General features: G+C 51.7%; 2 protein-coding genes across 9 annotated transcripts in view; both read left to right on the top strand.

Annotated features, from left to right (window-relative positions):
• Positions 1 to 9,373, top strand: part of MAP2K5 (mitogen-activated protein kinase kinase 5) — a 239,813-nt gene extending 230,440 nt beyond the window's left edge. For 4 of the 8 annotated variants that reach the window (XM_025038819.1, XM_025038818.1, XM_015596119.2 and 1 more), the window contains one exon: positions 8,897 to 9,373. In XM_025038819.1, coding sequence (XP_024894587.1) covers positions 8,897 to 9,001 — 105 coding nt within the window. In that variant the 3' untranslated portion in view covers positions 9,002 to 9,373. The remainder of the gene's footprint in view (positions 1 to 8,896) is intronic. The other 4 variants (XM_015596123.2, XM_025038822.1, XM_015596122.2 and 1 more) reach the window with 1 other exon arrangement.
• Positions 9,374 to 14,744: 5,371 nt separating this feature from the next.
• SKOR1 (SKI family transcriptional corepressor 1) overlaps positions 14,745 to 23,879 on the top strand; it is a 20,316-nt gene continuing 11,181 nt past the window's right edge. The window contains 4 exon segments of the mRNA XM_015595824.2: positions 14,745 to 14,777; positions 21,018 to 21,243; positions 22,674 to 22,802; positions 22,805 to 22,862. Coding sequence (XP_015451310.1) covers positions 14,745 to 14,777; positions 21,018 to 21,243; positions 22,674 to 22,802; positions 22,805 to 22,862 — 446 coding nt within the window.

The following is a 23,879-nucleotide window of genomic DNA, read 5'->3' as shown; positions in this document are numbered from 1 at the left end:
TTTCTCCTGCCCAGATCCTACATTCCTGAAGCCAGTAGTTCCTCTTAGAGCCACAAGACTTGGACTCACACACTTATAATTCAGGTTTTCAGTTCCCTCTCAATTATCAGCACTTGCATATTTCCCTTCTAGTTCAACTATGCTTTTAAAAAAAAAAAAAAAAACATTCCATTTTATCTAGCATGGTGGTGGCTTTGTTGAGGGAGGGCTTTTAGGCTGTCTTAGTCTCTCATCATCACTTCATTCACTCCCTATCAGAATCACTCCATTCTTTTCTGTTCAACAAACCTACTAAGCTCTCACAGTGTGCCAGGATTTATGCCGGTTCTCATTGTCTCTTTCCTGCCCTTCTTGTACTCTCACATGCCCACTTACGCACACACATGTGAGCACACGCACACACACACAGCCAAGATCTCAGAGCTCAAACATCAAATCTCAAGAAGTGAAGAAAAAAGAGGAGAGAATTTTTCCTTCTGAGCATTGTGTCTTTAAAGCTCACCAGCACACAGCCGTCACCCCAGAGGCAAACCTTGATCATGCAGACACCTGTAGCTGGCACCATAGTCACTGCTTCGACTGTGCTGCAGATTTAGCCTTTTAGGCAAGGCCTCAGCGTTATCGGAGCAAGGCCCCCACTCTCCCTCTGGCACCCTCTGATCTTGACTTCTCTGGGCATCTGCCCGGCTCAAGACTTCCTGGGGGAGCCAGCATCTTCCCTGCTATCCTAATGGTACTTTCTCAGTTCCCAGCCAGGGCAGCCCCCACAGGTGCCCCCCTTAAATGGGTAAATGAGCCAGAGGTACCGCCCTGCCACTCACATGGCTTAGCTCCCTCTGACTCCAGCTTACGAGTGTCAGCATCCACGTGTTTACACCCATCACCATGTCCCACTGGAGTGATCTTGTGTCCCTTCCTGCACTACACCATACTGGTCCTGTGGCTGCTCTGTCAGCTCAGGCCCTAGAATGACTCAGAGACCTCAGGAAACATTGTGCTCTCTCAGTGGGCCATTTTCTGACCAATCACTCTGTGTAGGAACACATAGATCTGCTCATATGAAAGGTGGTGAGCTCCTTGACCCCCTTAGATGCCTGTGTACAGTCTAGAATGGCTAGAGGTAAGCAATTTGCTGCTAATAATAGAATATTTGGGGAGAAACATCTATTTCTGTAGCAATTGTGAAGAATAAACTCAGGAAGGTTGATTGAAATGGCATGTCACAGCTGCAAACCATTTCTGAAGTCTTAAAAGAAAATGAAGGGTTGGAAGGGATCCCCCTGCCCCACCTCCAGCCATGGAAAAGCCTTAGAAATCAGAGGCTGAGAAAGCACAGTCTCAGAACAGACACCTTGCCTTGGAAATCTCTGTGCCTGTGGCTTTTACTCTAGCCCAGGTAAGCTTGGCTGGGTAGACAGGCAGATTCCACACTAGCTGCACAGAGACAAGGCTCCCATCCTCACCTTTCTGTCGTGCCCCCAAACGTGTTCTGTGTGAAGGAATGATAACCACCCCTCACACTGCCCAGCATGTGTCTGTGAAGCACTGTCTACAGAGAGGCACCTCATTTGGTCCTCACGACCCACCCAGTAAGAAGAGAGAGCAGTGGTATTCATTGGGGGTAAGGAAGCTAACAGCCTCCCCATGTTCTCAACCAGCCGAGAAGACTTGGGTAATGACAGAAAGAGAGTATTGGCTTCACTTCTATAAAGATCTGGATTGAAGGATGCTCTTACCTGTGTGACCCGAATGGCTTGGAATTTACCACCGAGTCCCTGTCAGGCCCCCCTCAGATTCAGAGCCTGCCTAGAGAGCAGAACTCGGTCTCCTTGTGGGCAGGTGACCCCCAAGCCCAGCCTGCTCAGTCCTTCCCCACTGGGGACAGGGCTCAGGAGTGTGATAACAGAAGCTCTTCCATGTAGAATGATGAAGCCAGGAGAATGGAGAATCCCTCTGTATAGATGAGGCAGTTGTGGCCCTCCCCAAGCCTTCCCAACTCTTGGATGGGAGAGGAGGCTTGCTGGCTCCTTGCATCATGCCATAGAGGGGCAGAAAGAAGAGTTTTTATTGAGATGTCTCAGCTTCTCCCTGCTGAGTCACCCATGGGGACTTCCCTCCAGCCTCCATCCCAACTACGTCCTTTCCAGACTGCTCTTAATGACAAACCTGGAAGGAAGTGTTGACCCTGGGTATGATTCTGACTCATTAGTTCATGTAATTCATATTGTAAGGGCTGCCCAATGCCCTGCCACTTGTCAGCAGTTTAGCAGACATTGGACATCTGTGCATCCTTCCGTAAATCATTTAACTTCTCTAATCCGAAGTTACTTCCTGGATAAGTAGGGATTAAATAGGTAGTTTTGAACCATTAGCCATGAAACACTTTTTATTATGTAAAATTAATGCAGAACCTCAATATTAATGTAGAAAAAAAGTGGGTTTTTTTAGCATGAATGTGTTAATATTCATGGTAGACATGTACTTCTTTATAAAGTCATCCATGAGACGTCACCATTTTGAGCTGAACATAGATGAATGTGTACATTATTTTTTATAGGTTTTTATAAACAGTTTAAAATATTTCCTATTTGAATCAAACATCTGTAGAAGCCCGAACATCCCTCACACCCTCCAGCTCCACCAGGCTCTGAGAAGGGCCTGAAGTGTTACCTCTGCCACTAGCGCTACAGTCTCAAAGGGACGTGCAGAAAACCTCACAGGCTCACATGGAAACACTAAGTGATGTGCAGTGCATTGACGCGGGGGCCTCTCCAGCCTCTTAGGTTGTCCCTTAGGTCACCTCTTACAGGCACCACCTAACTACAGAACTACCTCTACCAGCTCACTGGAGCAACCTGTTGTACTCATTGTTTGTTTTGCATGTGGCCAGGGTGTAAGTGGGCCAGGCCTGCTTCTTTAAACAGGCTCTTGGGTCCTTAGCATTCTCTCCCATGCAGCGTCCTTGGTAGGAGAGGAGGTGCCTGGTGGCCTGGGGCTTGCCCTGAGGGAAGGGAGTCCTTTTGTCCAGAGAGGACCCCCAGGAGTCTAGGGCAGCCTCAGCTGGTGGAGCTTTCTCCCTAGGCCTGCCCACCCCAACCTACAGTACTTCTCAGCCCAACATCAGGCCCCTGGGGAAGCACCATCACTTACCAGTCAGTCTAACTAATCTTTCTTGGCAGCTGCTGTGTAATTACCCCTCAAGTGGCTTCCAGTCTAGTTAGGATAAGATGGGCTCAAATGGCAGACACGTGGCAAAACAATTGTGTGCTCTAGGGAGGTCGACAAGGTGTTTGTACAGTTCCATCTGGGAGAGATAGCTTCCGTTTGGAGGCAACAAAGAATAGGCTCCCTAGAGGTAGACCTTAGGTTGGGGTGTGGTCTGCTGCTGGGCATCCCGTTTCTAACTTCTTTCTGCTCTTAACTCCAGAGTCTGGTTTCTGTAGCTCTGGAAAATTCCTTTCAGGCCCTGAGCTTCTGTTTTCTTGCTTCTCTAGCGTCTAGACCCAAAGAGTAGGAATGGAGAACAAGGGGTGCTGGGGTTATCAGATAGACCACCCAGCTTGTGCTCCAAGGGTAGGCTGTCCTGCAGGATGGGTGCCACCATCCTCTGGTCCTGGCACTGATGAGAAGGGACAGCATAGTGGCTTGAGGCTTGGGCATGGTCAAGCTCTGTGGCCTTAGACAGGTTCTGTAATCTTTCTGTTCTTCAGTTTTCTCATCTGTGAAGTGGGGGTAATGTTAAAACTTAATGGAGTTGCTGAGTATTAAATGAGTTATTTTATTAAAAGTGCCTGACACACGACTTTCAACAGGGAGGACATAGATATGTAAACTTTTTGCCACCCTAACTTAAGTTTATTGGTTAAAATTACTTGCTGAGCACCTACAATATAGAGGGTACTCTTTTGAAAAAGTAGAAATTTAAAATTCACCATGCCTGACCTCAGGGAGCACAGTAGGTGGTTCCTCCATGGCAGAAAAAGAGTTCTGTATTCAAACTCTAACTGCCATTTTTTAGCTCTGGGAACTTGCCCCACGTCACATTTCTTGGCATCTAAGTTTCTTATGTCTATAAATACCGGTGCTGGGAGAGTTCAAGGCCATGTGCAGAAATAAGGCAGCCAGAAGGCACTTAGCAGGTGTTTGGTAATAGGTGTAGACATGAGGAATATACAGATCACTTTGCCATGCCACAGGCCTACTACTAATTGAGGGCCTGCTACGTGCCAGGCCTTGTAGCCACACTAGCAAATTGTTAAATGACTCAAATGCATGATATTCTTTAAAAGTTATACAAGAGAAGAAAGTGTGGATACCCCAAATAGGTAAAGTCCTATTTGAGAAGAAACGTGAAACCCAGCTGAGAGCAGAGTGAGATGTCAGTGAATGAGCACTGGATTAGGAGTCCAGACACCTGAGCCTCAGTCAGTACTTACCCACTGGGGCAGGCTCAGAGCCCCATTTCCTGCCCACACAGTGGGTACACTAACGCCTCCTGTCCCTGGCTCCTTCAGTAGAAGGGTAGAGCACTCCCCCATGGACGGGGCTTGGGATTGTCCTGCTGTCAGTTATCAGGAAGGTATCTTGTCAAGATGAAATGGGTAGGCAAAGAATTAGGGACATTATGACAGAAGTAGAGAGTCAAACTCTAGCGAAACACTGGACACTGATGCCCAGAAGGAGAGTATATTGAACTACAGTTCTTCTTGGGTTTTTACCAACACTCTTCATCGCACCAGCACAGTTTGCTTCTCAGCCCTTACTGGCGGGGGCGTCTGTACTGGGTGACGCCAGCCGTCTTTGGTTGTTGACTTGTCTCTCTCGCTCTCCCCCGTGTCCCACTTTTGGATCCATCCTGCCTCTTACAGTACCATCCTTTTCCCTTCATTATGTCTTCATCTTCTGTGGCGAAGTTTGTGGACCATAATACTTCAACCCGTGCTGGTTTAATTGTTGCAATTGGCCCTGAGAGAATCCAGGAAATGAGAGTGGCTCCCACTGCCTGGTGATGAGGCCAGCGAGATCATTCAGCAGCTCTAGCCCAGCACGTACTCTGCCAGCCTCTGCAGAGTGTCCCCTAACATGCTTTCTGTATGGAGGACAGAGGCCTAGGTGTCTGGATACTGTCACCTGGGGTAGAGGATGCTCTTGATAAGCAGTATGTGGGTGTGCTGGCTTCAAGGAGGTGGGCCACGCCATGCTCCCACTGTTTCTTGTAGCTCGACAGGGCTGCAAGAGCTTGTCCACACCTGGATTCCTCTGTCTGAGAGGGATGTGCATTTCACCCAAGCTCTCCAGGGGGCTGGAGCTCTCCTGGGGCCTCAGAGGCACTGAAGAGGAGTCTGTGAGGTCAGCTGTCTGGTCACAGGTACAGGAGAACACATGGCATGGCATTTCAAGTCAGGAGACCAGTGATGTGGGTCCAGCCCAGCCATTTGCTTCACTGACCTCAGACGGGTCCCTGAGTGTCTGTTTCCTCTTCTGGGGGTGGAGATGCATAGCCATGTGCACTTCCAGAGTGAGCATAGGGATTCAGTGGAAAACTCAGGACAAAGCCCTGGCAAATGCCTGGCCCACAGTACTCAACCCGTGGTGCTGCTCTCACTGTGCCATTTTCATCCATCTCCAGGCATCTGGCCTTGCCAGGACTCCTAGAGCATCTGGCTGGGTCAGCGTCTGCTCAGGCCTCTCCAGAGCCACCCGGAACTCAGGCATCTCAGAGTGGCCGAGTGATTTTATGCTTTCCCCAGAACTGTCCATCAGATTTTATTTGCTCATTAAAGTCATGAGGAATCCCTGTATCTCGTATGACAAGGCTGGAGGAGTGTCAGCCGTATGCCAGGGTCACAGGGGACACAGTCCAGTCCTAAATGCACCAGAGTAGAAACCAGAAGATCTGAGCTCAGCCCTAGCACTTTACCAGTCCCTTCCCCTCCCCAGGCCTCACTTCCCTCTTCTGTAAAGTGGAGTTATGGTATACTTTCCCTGCTTTCACATGGGCTGATGGGAGAGTGAGATTTAAGTCAAAGTGACCTGCCACTGTGACAGAGCACTCTTCTAGTGCATCCAAGGGACTTTACTGACAGAAGTCAGGACCTGGAATGCATCAGGCTCAAAGCCTGTAGCCTCAGTCCCACCTCTGACCAGGCGGGCCTGAATCACATCATAGAAATAAGGTCGGGCCTAGGGATTGCAATCTGGGTGTTGATTCTTCCACCTCTGTCCACCCCAGGTCGGTCCAAGGAGAGCCCTGGGCAGTGGGTTTGGGTTACAGAAACTTCTGATCCACTCCCAGCTCAGGGATCCCAGTCAGGTCAACCATGAGCCTGCAGCCTCCACATCCTCATCTGGAAAGTAGATATTATAGTTCCCAACTATGTGATTTGGTGCACCTACACCAGACTGTGAGATGCTCATAGACCCTGCAGGCAGATATGCTGCCAGGCCCAGGTATCATGGCCCCTGGGGTTTGGTTGCTGTCCTGACACCCTTCTGCCCTGCTCTGTTTCTCTCTGAGCAGCTCTGTGCACCAGCTTTCTCGGTGTGTTCAGTGGTGGTCCACACTGCCAACAGCTCTGAAATTCACATGTTACAGCCCCGGATGCCTGGAGAGCCTGGGACCTCCCCTCCATGTCTTTCTTCCCTCTCTGTCTCCTTATGTGATTCCCCTTCCCATCTCTCCCAAACCAGTCAGTATAACTGGAGACAGAACTGCTCGTCCAGGTCACTCCCTTGCAAGGTGGTGTAAAGCATCAGGGATACACAGGAGATGGGAGTCACCTCCCAACCAAGGGGAGCAGGAAAGGGGCAAAGTCTCCATCAGAGCAGTGGATGCCGACCCTCTCCTCCCTCCTCCCAGGACACTTGGACAAAATGCTTCCCTGCAGTGCGGCCATCAGCCTTCCCAACTGGAGGAATGCCTCCATTCTCCCCTCCTGCCGTTCCGCTCTGCTTGTTCCTGAACAGATGATAACAGAGATGGAGCATATGGGCCCCAAAGTCATCGGGCATTCTGGGAAAGTGACACTGTGCTACCCCAGGCTTGGCGGGAGGGGCCTATCTGCTCCTGAGCACAGCTTCTCCCTTTGTTCTTCACAAGGGCACAAGGTCGCCTCTCCTGAGCCTTCTGAAAAGGAAATGCACACTCTCTGACTTCGGGAAGTGTTCCCGCTATGTAGGCAGCAGTGTAGGCAGGCAGTTGTAGGGTAGGCGTATATTTGAGAGGAGAACATATGGGAGCAAAGATAGAGTTCCTTCGAGGCCTCTCCTGCCTCAGCCCCCGACCCAGGCCTGTGCTGCCGGTGGGACACCCGCCCAACCTGGCCTCCACCTCCCTTTATTCAGCAGCAGTCTGCATCAGGAGCCTACTCCCTTGGGGTCCTGCAGGTGTGTTGGGAGCTCCCATAGAGTGCTGCATGCAGATTACAGGAGGTACCCAGCTGGGCTCCAGGCTAGCTCCATGATGGCCTCACTGGGTCCCTGCCCTGGACTGGCGGCACCCCCTCAGCTGGTTTTCCTCCCCTGTGCACCTCTGATGTGTTCTGTGTGCCTCTGAGCTAGGTCACCCAGGATGTGCATGGGATAGTGTTCCTGGCCTGGAATTGGGAAAGCTAGATAAAGGGACACAGCATCAGCTTAGGGTGAGGAAGCCTGGACAGTCTTCCCTCCTGTCTCTAGAGACATTTCAAGTCTGACCAAGCAGCCCCTTTCCCTTCCTGGCCTAGCCCTCAACTTTTCCCACAGACACTAGGGTCTAGGTACCCAGGTCATCTGAGCCCGGGGCCCACATGCCTCCCAGACACATGATAAGCTCATTTGGAGGCAGCTCGGAGCTTTGGGCATGTGGCCAGGGATTGGTAGTCCCCGACTGGCGTGTATTAGGAAAGCAGCCCTGAGAGCCCAGCTTGGGAATAGGGAGGGGGCCCAAGAAGGGTGCAGAAAGCAGGAGGGTGCAGGGTAAGTGGAGCCAGAAGGCTAGGAAGAGGGGAGAAGGAGCTGGGGAAAGGGAAGGCAGGAGGGAGCCCCATTTTCTCTGCTCGCCCACTGTCAGGCTACCCCTTTTGGTAGGGAGGGAGCTGGCAGGTGTTCATTCCTTAGCAGAGAAGCCATTTGATGATAAGAGAATGTTTTTCCATTTTCCTTTCACCTTTGACCTGCGGCCAGGGTGACCCTGTGGCTGCCTCTGCTTTTTTCTAGCCTTCCTGGGGAATTCCCAGGAGGCCCTAAGATTGTGAGTGTGAATCTTGATTCTTCGGACCAGCAAGGGAGGGGACTAGCTAAATATAATCCAGCCTGCCTGTGGGCTAAGTAGGTTAGAGCCTGAGACAGGCCCACAGAGGCAGTACCAGCCCCTCCAAAACTCAGCCCCCAACTCCTCACCAGAGCAGACCTGAACACACCAGCACATCTTTCCTCCCTTCCCTCCACTCGTAGATTGTGAGCTTTAGACAAAGAAAACTAGAAGGGATTGATGTGGCCACTGACAAGATGATTCTCTGGTCTCTGCGCAGCAACTGAACTGGAACTCTGGCAGCTCAGGATCCAGGCCGTGGCCAGCCGGCTGTTGGAATGATGCAGGGCTGAGGAAGGGGCAGGCAGCGTGGAGTTTAGACAGGCCCCCACCCTTGGGGAGCTTTCAAGCAGGTTGGAATCTCAGGAGAAGGTAGCCAGCACCGGGCAGTCTGAGGTGTGCCGTGAGTGCTCCAGACGGGCATGTCACTGCTCTGCCATGGGCCTCAGTCATCCAGCTGTGAAATGGGATCGATCGCCGCCCTCCTTACCTCACAGGGCTGTTGGGGAGAAGACATAAGATCTGGGCGGAGAACGGGCCTCGGCAAGTGTAATGAAGTACAGAGTCTGGGGACTGCCTGTCACAACCTGCTCCTCTTCTCCGCAGGGCCACCCGTTCATCATGCAGTTCAACGACGGAAACGCTGCCGTGGTGTCCATGTGGGTGTGCAGGGCGTTGGAGGAGAGGCGGAGTCAGAAGGGCCCCCCCTGAGGCCTCCGTGGGGCGCCGAAAGCCCAAGACTGGTCACCAAGGGGAGACCCCACCTGTCGCACCCCCTTTCCACTTGCTGTCTGCACCACAAGAGCTTTGCTGGCCTGGGCTTCCCTGCCCTCACCTTCAGCTCTACTAGCAGATGGCCTTACCAGGGAGCCGTCAGGAACGGCCAGCGCCGTCCAGGGCAAGCCTTCTCCCCCTCCAGTCTGGAGGCATTGACTGGGGGGAAGGGAGAGACGTGGGAGCATCGAGAACGGAGGCTCCTATGCCCCTACCCCTCTTCCTTTTTCCTAACATTTTCATTTGTAAAGGGTCAGGCGCCATCAGCATCACTGATGGGAATAAAAGTATTACTGCTTTGTGACTGCCTTCCCTGTGAGGGATGTGCTGCTGTGCAGGGCACCTGTTACCCACCCAAGGTGTGGGTCGGGGTGGGGGCTCCCACTTCACCATGGGAGTGTGGCGACACCAGCCCCCAGGGCCCACAGCTGCCCTTCCCCAGGTGCCCGCAAGTGCCTGAGTGCTTCCCGACGTTCTGGGCTGAGGCCAACAGCCTGGCCCATTGACAGACCCGAAACCAAGGCATGGAGGTTCCTCCTTGGCAATGAGTTAGCTGAGCCAGCACTAGAGCTATCTCAGAGCCCCTGTCTTGTGCTCCTTGCTGGTCTGGGGTTTGTCCCACAAACACAGGTTGGACTGTCTTGATACAACACCAGTTCCAGTACAGTGATTTGTCCCTGGACAGTGGGGTGAGGAGGAAGCTGGAGCCCAAGAGTTGGAAAAAGGCCTGAGAAGTTCTGAGAGGTCCTTCTACCTTCCACCCCCACTCCCCACCATCAGTTCCTCTTTACAGCAAGCTGCCCCCCACTGCCCTTGACCCCACACGCAGCAAACCTCATTCACCTTGGGCCATTCATAGCCATCCTCTTAAGTAACAGCTGCCCACAAGGCAAGCGTGGTTACCCCCTTTTACAGGTGAGAAACTGAGGCTCAGAGAGGCTCGGATTTCCCCTTGGAGGTCATCCCAACACATCCAGAACCACCTCCACCGCTTTTCCATTTCCTTCCTCCCAGGGCCCGAGCAACACGCTGGGACTTAGCCATGATTCTTTTCTCTTTCACACCCCACACATGTAGCCCACCTGGAAGTCCTCTTGTCTTTACCTTCAAAATGTTTTGATTCCACCACTTCTCATCCTCATCAAAGGGCCCACACTTGGCCCGGCGGAACTGCTCCCCAGGCCCTACTCCCTCCTGCCCCCCATAGTCTATTTTCCACAGGGCTGTTAGAGGGAGCCAGTTAAAATAAGATGGGTCATGGCCCTGCCTGCCTCAGAACCTCTAGGTTCTCCCAGCTCACTCAGAGGACAAGCCAAAGACCCAACAATGGCCCGTGTGACAATCTCCCCTCATTATCTCTAACCTCAACGCCGATCATCCCGACTCACTCTACTCCAGCCACCGGGCCTCCTCACCGATCCTGGAAAATCCAGGCACGCTGTCGTCGGGCCATGGCAGCGGCAGCTAGCCGGCCCCAGGTTTGTGCTCCCTCCACAGTGTAGGGCTATTACTGGGAAGCTGCTGCCCAGCCCTGGATGACCCAGCCCAGGACATCTCCCAGTCTCCCTTGCATTTAACAGGGGCCATGTGACTAGCGCTTGTCAATGAAATGAAAGCAGATGGTATCTTGCTTCCTGACCAAGAAGCTTAAGATGCAGATGTGCCTCCTTCACTACTCCTTTCTCCATTCTCTTGCTAAATAAAATGCCTGTGGCAGGAGGCGTGGGAAGGCTGAGCTGCAAATGGAAGGAGCCTGAATCCTTGAATCACCACATGGAGGAACGGGCCACCCAAAGAACACCTGCACTGGACTAGTAAATGATGTGCCCTAAACCATTTCGTTGATGTATTACTGGCAACTGTATTATGCCAACTAATATAGGCCTTTGTACCTGCAATGGGAGCACTCTTCCCCATATATCCACCCGGCTCACTTCTACACCCTTCCGATCTTTGTTCAGATGGCACCTCGGTGAGTCCTGACCTGACCACTCTATTTAAAGTGGCAGCCCTCCCACACCTGTTCCCTGGGACTCATGCTCCCTTTACTGGCATCATTTCCTCCATTGTATTCGTTACCATGTGACAAACCACTGATTTTACATTTTATCTTCTGTCTCCAAGCTTCCCTGCTTCCCCCTGACCCCCACAAGGGCAGAGATTCTGGTGTTTTCTTCACATAGTATTCCTAGTGCCAAGAACCAAGGGCCTGTCCTAGCAGGCACCCAACAAATGTTTTGCTAGCTGAGGGGCCAAAAGTGGCAGAGCTGTGATTCCCAGCCCAGGCTCAGTCCTCCGTGAAGGGGCCACCCTATGTGAAGCATCGTTTTGTTTCCCCAGACAAGGTCAGCATCATTTCAGTAACACTTTTCAAGGTGGTACAAGGTGTCCTGCTGCCCCTGAGCCTTGGATAGAGCATTCATATTACGGAGTGCTGCTGTCCCCTGGGGCTAGGAAGGCCACAGAATTGGATGCAGCCCAGGCCATCCAGGCAGCCACTCCCTGGGTCAGTGCTCCGGCAGGGAAAGCTGCGAGGGGCACAGATGTGGGCTTTTTGAAGGAGACGCCCAGTGAGTGGGGAATGCTCGAGGGCTCCCCAGAGGGGCTGGCCACCCCGGAATGTGAACCAGCCAGCACCCAGACTTAATGCTTGTCCTTGCTTTGAGAAGTGGCATGCAGCAAGCCTGTCATCCCCACCCCCCAAGCCAGGGGAGGTGGTGAAAACAAGCATGTACCTCATGCCAGCACTGTGCTGAGGGCTTACTATCAACTTGTTTAATCTTCACGATGATCCCATGAGGAAGAGGATATTATTCTGTCCATTTTATAGATGGAGAAACTGAAGCACAGAGAGGCCAAGAAACTTGCCCAACGTCACCCAGCAAGTCAGTAGCAAAGCATGGTTTGGAACTCAGAAGCCCACCCTTAACCACAGCTCCAGAAGTCAGTTCCCCAAGCACGACATATGTGCATGCGAGCATGCACACATGTGTCCCACCCTCTATACTTAGCACAGAGTTTGCATACAAACCCTGGTGTGCAAAGATATACCTTTGGGAATGGGGCCAGGGAGCTGCTCTGTGCCCAGCCCCCCGGGGACACCCAGAGTGAGCGCCCTCCAACAGCACTGTGAAACACTGCTAGAAAGCGCATCAAAGCCCTGAACCCAGAGACTAGCTTCCAGGTTGGTCTCAGAGCATGTCTCCATCGGAGCCTCAGTTTCCTCACCAGGAAATGCGGGGGTTGATCTCCCTGAGTGCTGGAGCTCCTCTCAGCCCTGATGTTCCCAGCAGTTCTCACCCCTTGAGGCCTTGGAACCCCATGAGCATCCCACAAAAGTGACAGCCTTGCCCCAGAATGACGTGCACCCACATGCTCACACACGGTTTGGTTCACAACTAGGGTTCATGGAGCCCGCCCACTCATGGACTCCAAGTTGAGAGGCCCTGCTTTGGGTCAATCCCCCCCGCCAAAGTCTATGTTTCCTTCTGTTTGAAGTATTTGGAAGATGGACAGCTAGGAGATCCCTCAGGGAGTCTGCAAAGCCCCCTCTGGCTGGAGGCCAAGGCCCCCTTTGGCCTGTTTAGGCTTGGTCATCCCTTTGATCACCTTTGGCAGCCCAGAGGCCAGGCCATCCTTATCTTCATGAGTCAATGGAAGGCTGAGACCTGAAACACGGAGGGGCAGGAATGAGCTCTCCCCTCTGCCCAGAATGCCACCCCACCCATCCTCACCCATCCACATAGCCAACTCCCACTCCAACCTTCAAGCCCTTTACCAGCACTTTCTCTTGAAAGTTGCTATATTCCCTCCTCTGGGTGCAGACTGTGACCACTCCAAGGCAAGGGTGAGTTTCACTCCTCTCCCCAGGACCTGGCCTGGACTGGCACATGGAAGGTGCTCCAAGGTATGGGAGTGCTGGGAGGATGGAAGGAGGGAGCACTCAGGCCCGAGGTTCTTGGGGCAGCTCCCCCTCCCCAGAGCTTGTCACTGTCTTGCTCTCATCTCTAACTCCAAGCCTCAGTGACACTCATGTGTCTTCTGGAGCCAGATCCCCTTGGCACGCAGCCTTGGGCATCTCAGACCTGCAGGGGAGCCTGGAAGGGAGCATTTTGGGGGGACAGAAGGGTCCTCACAGGGTCCCCAGCTCACATCGAGAAACAGATGTCACCCTGGCTTAGAGGTATGGAGGGACCTCGGCACTCAGCCACTGTCTCTTCCTGGTTCTGTCCTTTGGTTTTCCCATGTGGGAAATAAAAGTTTCCGGAATCCCAGAACTTTGGAGATCTTCTAAAAAGGCAATGGGAACAGAGGGAGGGCAGGTGGGCCCCTTTTCCCCAGATGTGGTGAGACACAGTCCTTGTGGCCCAGCTCAGGTAAGGGCAGGTGGTCAGGCCTGCAAGGTGGGCTAGACGCTATAACCTGACTGAGAGAAGCTGCAGGTACCCTGCCTGGAGGGCAAGGACCTGGGGCCTTGTTTCAAGCCAAACAGAGCCACATCTTTTGGGGAAGGCATGTGCTTCATGATCTCTGCACACTTAGAGCTGAAGGCCAGAGTATAACCTGGGCCAGAGATCCCAGGATGGTGCTGGCCATGCCCCTCCATCACACGGTCAGAAGGGGATGGACAGCTGCCTCCACTTGGGGCAGGGAAGCCCGGTGACACCGCCATGCTGCCTCAAACACGTCTTCCATCCCAGCTGACTGCTGCCCAGATTCCCCACTGGAGCTTCATCTTTTGGCTAAATCTGGGCCCTCTCAGGATGGGAGCCTCTGTTCCCCGTCCTTGTGGAAGGAGGGTGGGGAGGGAGAATACAGGACCTGGAGTCCTGGCGTTGGGGAGTGAGGCGGTGTTGGACAAGCCTTCAGAGGGGCAGAAGGGAGGCAGTGCTGGCAGCTCACAACGGCCCAGGCAGCCAGCAGTGTCCTGACTCCACTGGGGCCAGGTGGACTCCCAAGACTGTACCTGACCAGGTCCCAACTTCCACATCAAGAGGACAGGGCGTTTTCACTTCAAGCAGCCAGAAATAGCTAGCTCAATCCAAGGGCATGAGGGAGGCTGAGGCCAGCATCGGGTCGGCTCCCAAGGGTATGTGGCGAAGGCCAGCAGGTGTGGTAATGTGGGGAGGATTTAAAGGGGGACCTCAGGTAGGTGTAAGCATTAAATGGCTCAGGACAAAGTCCCCAAGCCTGATCCTTTGTGAGCACTGGCTGCTAGCAGGGGGTGAGGGGAGCAGTAGGGCAGGGCTGGGCTTCAATGGCGCTTCTTAGCTTTGTCTTAACTCCTTTCTGGTGGACAGTAATTGTGTCCCTGATCTACCAGAGACACTCATAAACTAGAGCACAGACGGGTGGGTGGGGCTGGCAGTGGGTGGCACCCCTCAGTGGGAGGCCAGGTGGAGGCCCTGAAGACAGCTTGGACTAGCACAGGCCACTGAGATGGATTATAATGTGGAGCAGAGCCCAGGCCTTGTAATGACAAATTTTCTGCTGAGCAACTACAAATATTCACTGTGACTTTGGGCAGAGTCTGAAAAAGACTTTGTTTCCTCCCTTGGCGGTATCATTTGTCTTGTTTTGAAGCCACGAGATTGCAGGCACGAACTTATAGACTAAAGTTTGTCTTAATTGCTGTGGTGTCACCACCTCTCTGGCAGATAACAGCACAATGAACGAGTCGATGGGGCTGAGCCCTCCAGGTCTTTCTTCTAAAGTGAGACAAATTTCTCTCCTTTGAGCCCAACAGTCCATCGGCAGTTCTGTCATTTATTTATCTCCCTAACAGTTTGCATTAACTTGCAAGGGATAAAAAGTCTCTCCTGCTCACAGACTTAGTTAAAAGCATCTAGTTGGGGGAGATCGGGCTATGTGGCTGGTCCTTCCTAAGAATTTGCTTTTTATATCCCCCCTCTTTTGGGACAGAAAGGAGCAATGGGGACACACACTGGGAAAAGCAGTGAGGCAGCAGAATGGAAAAAGAGCATAGGGGGTTCTCAGAGTCCCCGGGTCCAGACCACTTTAATTCTGAGAAAGAAAAGAAATACCACTGTCTTGCAATATCATATACCTGGGCATGGAGAACTCTCTTCACACTCATCTCATCTGGTCCTCTCAGGCCCCTGTGAAAAGCGAGTGTGCTCACCCCACCTCTGTCCCCCACTCCATATTCCCATCACAGGGGTGATGCTCTGCTCCCTGAAGGAGTCAAGTCCTCTCTGCCTCTGAGCCATTGCGCCAGCTGTTCTCTTAGCCCGGGACACCTTTCCCTGCCAGCCATTTGTCTCCTGCCCAACTCCTACTCATCCTCCAAGGCTCGGCTAAAATGCATTCCCTCTGGGGAGGCATTTGCAACACCCCACCTGACTCACCTGTGACTCAGGAGGCCGAGACAGAAGTATCCCTCCATTGGGTGCAGATACTCTCACCTGCTCTCACCCATAAACTTTTAATCAAGTTCCCCACACATACTCCAGCTTTTAAGGGCCTCTTTTGTTAGAGATAGCTGTAGTAGACAGAATGTGACAAAAAGATGTCCACATCCTAATACCCGGAAAGTATGAATATATTATGTTACACGGCAAAGGGGAATTATAGTTGCAGATGGAATTAAGGTTGCTAATCAGCTGACCTTCAGATTATCCTGGATTTTCCAAATCAGTCCAATGTAATCACAAAGATGGATCATAAAGTGGGAGAGAGAGACAGGAGAAGAGAGGCAGAGTCCGAGATTTGAAGATGCTGCTCTGCCGCCTCTGAAGATGGAGGAAGAAGCCAAGGAATGCAGACAGCCTCTAGAAGCTGGAAAAGACAAGAAAGTGTATTCTCCCTAAAGACTGAGAGGAATACAGCTCTGCTAACACCATGATTTTAGCCCAGTGACACCCATTTCTAACTTCTGACTCCAGAATCATAAAATATTAAATTTGTGCTGTTTTAAAACACTGCGGTAATTTGTTTTAGTAACAATAACCAACTAAAACAATATTTTCTCTTCACTTCCCAGCCCAGGCCACTCAAATGCCTTTGGAACAAACACTTCCATGTGTCCATCCCTTTACAGTTTATAAAGCCCATGTACCAGACCCCCATCCTCAGGTGCCCTCTGTACTCACCAGCCTGCACACCCACACACGCTCTCTCCCAGCACCATGCACCCAGCACCACCAATTCCTATTCTTCAAAAGTCAGGCTCCCTCTGGCTTCTAGCTTCTCTCCTCTCCCCACTCTCTCCCCAGAGCTCAGCCTCCTTGAACCCTGGAGGCTGGGCCCTTACAGGGCCTCACCAGCCCTGGATACCAGCTGGGGCTGGGGATGCTTCCAGAGCCTCTCCAGATCCTCATCAGTGCCCAGCAAAGGCACTGGAGACACTATTTATTCATCAAATATTTCCTCAGCTCCTCCTATGTGTTGGGAGCTGGGAACACGGTGGCAATTGAGGCAAGCTAGTCCCCATGCTCTGGAGCGGACATTCCAGCAGGAGAGACAGACAAGAAAGAATACTGTAATTTCTGATGGGGACAATTGCTGTGAAAAATAAATAAAACAGAGTAAAAGGATAGAGAGGGACAGAATTAGGGCTGGGGGTGGCAGCAGTGCTATTGGGAGGAGAGTTGCTTTCCTATTTCCATTGATACCGGCTAAGGAAACTTGAGCCCCCATTACGTGCCAGGCACTGTGCTGGGCCCTTGGCATCTCTTATTTTAGTTCTCCCAACAGTCCTATGACGCCAGCATGCCCATTTCATGGTCAAGGAAGCTGAGGTCCAGAGAGGTGAAGTGATTCACCCAAAGCCACACAGCTAGGAAATAGTAGCCCTAAGATTCAAACCCAGACCTATCTGAAGTGAAGGTTCCCTTAGCAACAGCTGTCTCCATGTAAGATGCAGGCCATGTTCTCTTAGGACTCTCACTCCAGTAAGAAAGACAGAACATCCCATAGTTACTCCATCCCAGGCTAGTATAGTAATAGAGGCACATGCCACGTACTTGGGAAGGAAGAAGAGAGAAGTGAATTTTCACTGAGAGAGCATGAAAGGGGCAAAGCCTCAATGATATTTGCCAGAGAATGACTGGTTCCAGATTCCTGAGCGCTTACAGAAAACTTCCATTTGCATCTGCAGAAGGAGAGGCTAGATGTGCCCCTACTCTAGGGAGACCCCCATCTCTCCTGGGGAAAAGAGGATAGTCATTTCTCCAGACCAGAAAAGACAGTGAGGTGCCAGACAATTTAATGGGGAGAGTAATCTTTTCAACAAATGGTGCTGAGACAACTAGATATCCATGTACAAAAGAGTGAATTTGAATCTTTATCTCACATCATACACAAAAATAACTCAAAATGGATCACAGACCTAAAAGTAAGAGCTAAAATGATAAAACTCTTAGAAAAAATATAGGAGTAAATCTTACAGCGTCGAGGTCAGCAAAACCTTCTCCGATATGACACCAAAAGCACAAGCAGCAAAAAATAGATAAATTGGATGTCATCAAAATTAAAAACTTTTGTGCTTCAAAGGACATTATTAAGAAAATAAAAATACCACTCACAGAACAGAATGTATTTGCAAAACCTATATCTGATAAGGAACTTTTATCTAGAATATGTAAAGAACTCTTTCAACTCAATAATAACACTACAAATAATCCAATTGAAGAAGTGGGCAAAGTTTCCAAAAAAACATTTCTCCAAAGAAGATGTACGAGTGGTTAATAAGCAGATGAAAATATGCTCAAAATAATCAGTCATCAGAGAATGCAAGACAAAACCACAACGAGATACTATTTCACACCTGCTACGATGGCTATAATCTAAAAGACAGATAATAACAAGTGTTGTCGAGGATGTGGAGAAATTGGAACTCTCGTACATTGCTGGCAAAAACATAAAATGGTGCAGTGCTTTGTAAAAACAGTCTGATAGTTCCTTAAAAGCATAAACATAGAATCAGCATATGACCCAGCAATTCTATACCTAGATGTATACCCAAGAGAATTTAAAACATACAACCACACAAAAACTTATACATAAATGTTCATAGCAGCATAATAGCCAAAAAGTAAAAACAACCCAAATACGCATCAATGGATGAACAGATAAACAAAATGTAGGATATCCATGCAATGGAATATTATGTGGCAATAAAAAAGGAATGAAGCACTAATATAGGCTACAACATAGATGAACCTCAAAAACATGCTGAATGAAAGAAGCCAGTCACAAAAGACCACATATTTTATGATTTCATTTATATGAAATGTCCAAAATAGGCAAATCTATAGAGGCAGAAAGCAGTGGTTGCTTAGCGCTGGGGAAGGTGAGGAGATGGTGGTGACAGCTAATGCGTGTGGAGTTTCTCTTTGGGGCAATGAAAATGTTCTGAAAGTGATGTGATGATGGTTGCACACCTCTTTGAATATTTGAAAAACCATTGAATGTACACTTTAAATAGATGAATTATGTGGTATGTGAATTATATCCCAATAAAGCTCAGCCTTTCTCAGCAAGCAGACTGGACTCCACCAATGTTCAGGCAGCTGTGCAGAAGCGATCTGAGGCTGGCAAGGAAGGGGGACCTCACGCATGCTGAGCATCTACTTCGTGCCATCTGCTTCATGCAAGGCTGTGACTAGGGGGAAATTTTTCAAGACCCTGAGAGTGAAAACTTCCTTAAATTTTGCACCCTAGGCACCTCACTCTAGTCCCAGACCTGGCTATGTGCCGTACACCTAGCGTCTTTTTTAATCATTATGACATCCTGGTAAGACCCATATGACTACTTTACAGATGCAGGTTTACAAACTCAAACGGAGCTGAACTGGAATTTTAACCCAGGTCTTGCTGGCTCCAGAGTGGGTTCTCTTTCCAGCCCTCCCCTTCTCCATGAGTGGAGAAGGCCCTGTGAAGGAAGCCCTTGCAACCAGGGAGACCTCAGCAAGCCTGCCAGGGCCTATCCCCACCTCCTAAGAGAATAAGCCTTTGGTCCTCTGCCTGAGTAGCCTTGTCTGAATCTGTGTGGAAGATAGGAATCCCAAGACCTCCTAGACATCACTGAGGAGCACAGAACCTTCTACTCTTGAAGAACGAGATTGAACACTAGATATCAAGACAACTATGGCCAGCAAGTCAACTGGGACCTGGGCTGAAGCTCACTCCCCACCTCCTAAGAGAATAAGCCTTTGGTCCTCTGCCTGAGTAGCCTTGTCTGAATCTGTGTGGAAGATAGGAATCCCAAGACCTCCTAGACATCACTGAGGAGCACAGAACCTTCTACTCTTGAAGAACGAGATTGAACACTAGATATCAAGACAACTATGGCCAGCAAGTCAGCTGGGACCTGGGCTGAAGCCCTTACACTTAAATGCTTGTTCACTCATTCATTCAACAAACATGTTGAGCACTTACTGTGTGCTAGGCCCTGTTCTGGGCCCTGGGAATACAACGGCAAACAAAACATCCCAGTGAGAGAGACAGAAAACACTCCCAAACAAATAACTAATCAGAAAACATTAAGCAGTGAACAATCCAATAATGAAAATAAAACAGCATGAGACAGAGAGAGATGGGGGGCCCAGGCCAATAGGCAGACCCAGAGGAGGCCCTGTGTAGTGTCCAGGAGTGGCCTCTGAGGCTTCTGAAAGGCAGGCACTGGAAAGAGAAGTCAAGGCCGTCTACTCTGTGGGGCAGAAGCTTCTAGGTGGCATTGAATCTTCTTGATGTGTTTCCTTGAGTTGGTTGGAAATTTCAGGGTGCCCACAAAGTCTCCTCTGTGCTGAGGACCTTGGAAAGAGACTGTGGCTAAGCTGGGGCCCAACAGAAAGGGAGCCTTTGGGTGGGAGAGTGGCTTGTGTGGATCTGGCATAGGGCAAGGACCCAAATTAGAGATCTGGGAGGAGGAGTCCTGGGTCCAGCTGAACTACTTGCCCACTCTCTTACCCGAATACCTCTGCTCAGGCCTTAGGGGCTTCTATGTCTGGTTGGAGCCAAGAAATGTGGTCCTGGGTTCCCTCCTCAGTCTCTTCCAGTCTAACTTGCAGATCCAAGTGCAGAGAGAGCCCTGGGATAGGCAGAGCCAATTCCCACGACCTTCAAACCACTCCCAAGGCCTCCTGACTCTGCCCCTTCCCCCAAACTTAAGAGACCTACACTCAACCAGGGCCCCTCAGGCCCCACCTCTTAGCGTCCCAGAAGAAAGATGTTCATCCACAGTGCTCCTAGGCCTTGGGGTAGGTCAGTACTTCAAACCACAAAGTGCCAGTCAGTGTGTCCATCCCACAGATGTAGATATTGAGGCCAAGTCAAGGTTTATGGTCACTTAGGTGGTCAGTAGAAGGAAGAACTGGATCAGGGCCGAGACTCCTCTTGCTCCTTTTGATGTCCCCAGGAACCGGGAGTCCTCCGCTGGGAGGAGCACGGGCTTGACCTCCGATCCCAAAGAGCGCATCTGGGCTGCAGGAAACTGGAGTGCACGGTCTCCGGCGAGTCTCTCCGGCCTCTCCGGGCCTTTGTCTGCCTCTTGGCACTGGATGTGAGGTGGGCCAGGAGCTCTGAGCCCTTGGTGGCGGGCTCACCTCTCTACTCAGGGCGGCCCAGAAGGCCCCGCCCAGCCGCCTTTGCTTTGCTGGGCCCAGCCACCGCGCGGGCCTCGGATCTATCTGGCCTTTGGATTAATATCCAGATATTAAGTAAACAATAAATTAGCAAAACTACAAGAAAATTTTACAGCCCTTTGCATTTGGCAATCATTGAGTGTTAATTAGAAATTCATTACAATTAAAACCCTGCCTAAACAGGGCCTGCGCGCCTTAATTACATCTGATTTTTAATTCAGAATACGTGTTTACACAGTAAGTGCTACGTACCCCATGATTATCCCCAATCCTCTTTATACTGTACTAATTATGTAAATTAAACCTAATTAACTGACGAAAACTGCCGTTAATTCAACTGGTAAAAGATATCTGCTTGCGGAGGAGGCGCGGCCGCCCAGCCCCAGCCCAAGCCAGAGCCAGAATGGGCGGCGGTACTCGGGGCAGTGTGGACGCGGCGCTGGATACACGGAGGCACCGCAGACCCCGCTGGAGTGGGGGGAGCACCTAATCCGGAATACAGCCCTCCGACCTTAGTGCCACCAGCAGTGGATAAAAGAGAAACCGCGCTAACGGGGGTCAAAAAGCCTAAGGGTACCGACTTCCACGGGCTCCCCAGGCGCTGGACAGAGCAGCAGGACTCAAAGTCCCCTCTGAGGAAGAAGGGTCCCACCCTGCCGCGTCTGAGCCTGAGTTCAATTCCCAGCGCTGCCCTGCACTGGCTGCCTGAATCAGAGCAAGTGACCTGGCTTCGCTAGGCCTGTTTCTTTCGCACAGAGTGTTGTGAAGGCGGTAATAAAAGCTTCTCCTTATCCTTCTTCCTTCACTAAGCGAGGCCCTCCGGATAGCGTGCAAGGCACAATATTTGGTGTCTGGGAGACCAGCCTGCGTCCTTTATTGACCAAGGAACCTGAGTTGGCTTCCACTACCTTCTATTTCCTGTCTGTAAAATGGGAATAAATGATCCCTACTTATTGCCAGGGCCATTGTGAGAACCGTCTCTGCAAACTGTAAAACGACATTCGCGCTGATATTAACCAACTAGTTGCTGGGCCAGAACAGAGCCCTGGCCCGACCCCCAAGATCCGCTCTCTGGCCCACCCCCACTCCCCACCCCCCTCCCCCGCCTCTCTCCATGCGCCTTCACTCCTTAGCCATCTCAGACCCGGGTCGGAGAGTTGGGTGGGTCCGCGAAGCCGCAGGCAGGCTCAGGGAGCTGTCCACAGCTTGGTGCTGAACGGAGACTCAGGGGGACCCAGCACGCCCCTGGTGCAGTAACCAGGAAAGGGAACTTTGTTCGAGAAGTCGCCGGGGCCCCGCAGCCAAACTGCTGGGATCGCCCTAGAGGCCGACCCCAGAGGCGTTGTTGGCCTTCATAGTAAAATAGAAGCAGGACAGACAGGCCCTGCTCACAGAACCCTTCCCAACCTCTTTCTACTCCCACTCCCCACCACCCCGGGGGGCGTCCTGGCTCCGGGATCGTTGTCAACCACCACACCGAATTCTGAGATGCCTTTTAAAAAATCATTAGGAGGCTAAGAATAATTACCGAACGGGATTGTAATTATGGGGTGGGGGAGGCCGGCAGAGGGAGCTGGGGATGAGCAGGTGGAGGCTGGGGGCGGCTCTCGGACTGGGAGGGAAAATAGGTTCTTGTTTCTCTCAGAGGAAAGGTGGCGGGGGAGAGAGAACGGCAGAGTTAGAGCGGGACAGAGTTAGAGCCTGGAGAAGACCGAGGGGCCAGAGGCAGGGAGAGAGAAGACCCGAGCCGGCTCTGGGAGAAGAGAGATAGGCAGGAAGACCCGATAGAGAGAAAGACGGGAACCGAGGGAGCTGAAAGCAAAAACCCACTCTAGAAGAGTCTCCGCAGAAGAGACAGAGCCCTCAAACTTGGGGGTAGTTTTCGAGGCCTCAGAAATCCGTTAACCAAGGGGAGAAGGAGGTAGCAAACGACTCCTCGGGCCTGTCCTGTCCACCCCTCTCTCCGAGGGCTTGGCCCGGGTGATCCGCTCGCATCCTTAGAGGCTTTCCCAGGGTCCCTGAGAGCAAGAGGAAAAGAGAAAAGCGAGAGGGGAAAAGTGGAGGAGAAGAGGAGACGAACCCCAGAAGAACTGGAATGCAGGAGGGGAGAGGGCCTGTAACCCTGAGCAAGAGGGAAAACGAGGGGGCGGGGGCGAGGGCGACCCAGCGCCGCTGGCCGCCGAAGATTTATAGCGCCGCCCGGATTCCAAGGACGGGCTGCGCTCTCCGCTGCTGCCAACGTCAGTAGCTGCAGTGGCCGCTGCGCCCCCTGCCCGGGTCACCCGCCGCGCCCCGGGCCATCCCTGCCATTATTAACTTCTGTTTGATTAGGGTAATTGTTCAAACTTGAGCTGGACAGTATGATTAATTACAGTTTAATTAACGTGTCCATTAAGGACACTTAATACCACTGGGGGGGAGCAGGGGGGCGCTGGGTGCGGGCAAAGAGGGAGGTGCGACTGGTAACTGCAAATGAAGTAGAGACCGAGATTAAGAGAGAGGGAGAACACGGGGACCCAATGGAGTAGTGGGGGGAAAGAATGATGAAGACTGAAACCGACAGACAGAAAGAGGGGACAGCGGTGGAGAGAAATGGAGCTTTGGGAAGAGAGAGGATGCCAAGGGGTGTCTGCAGCGTCAGGGGCTAGACCCCCACCACAAGGAAACTGAACTAGCAAGAAAGCTAGAGAGCAGTCTAGCAGTCAACTAGAAAGCATTTGACCCCCAGCTATCTCCCAGCGAGGCCTTAGCTCCTGCCCAAGGTCGGGGGCTTGGGGGATCCAAACCGAGTTCCCGAGTCCACTGCTAAGAGAAGGAGGCAGGAGGTCGCTCCTCTTCAAGCTGGAGCTGTCCTGACACCTCCCATCCAAGTCAGAAGCGGTGGGGGAATTGGTTCTACCCCTTCCCAGCTGCCACCCCGCCCTGCCACCAACCCCCACCCCCACCCCCACCTCGCCGCCAGCGTGGTCTCTGCCCCAGCCCTGGTAACCTTACTGGCTCCCTAGGGCCACTCTCAGGCTCCATCATCCTGGCCCGAAAGAGTGGTACCACTCACTCCCCGCGCCCCTTCCTCCTCATCTGTCCTTAGTCTCATCACCCGGCCTTGGCCTGGACCACTCCTGGCCCCTAGGAGGGGAGCAGAGCTCCATTTCGTTCTTGGGGGCAAACTTTGCAGCCCCGGGCCCTTCTTCCCTCCTAGCCCCTTTGGC

Source organism: Pteropus alecto, unplaced genomic scaffold (assembly GCF_000325575.1).
Source record: "Pteropus alecto unplaced genomic scaffold, ASM32557v1 scaffold86, whole genome shotgun sequence".
Taxonomy (NCBI): domain Eukaryota; kingdom Metazoa; phylum Chordata; class Mammalia; order Chiroptera; family Pteropodidae; genus Pteropus; species Pteropus alecto.
The sequence above is the reverse complement of the archived record's forward strand: the minus strand, read 5'-3'. Positions and strand labels throughout refer to the sequence as shown.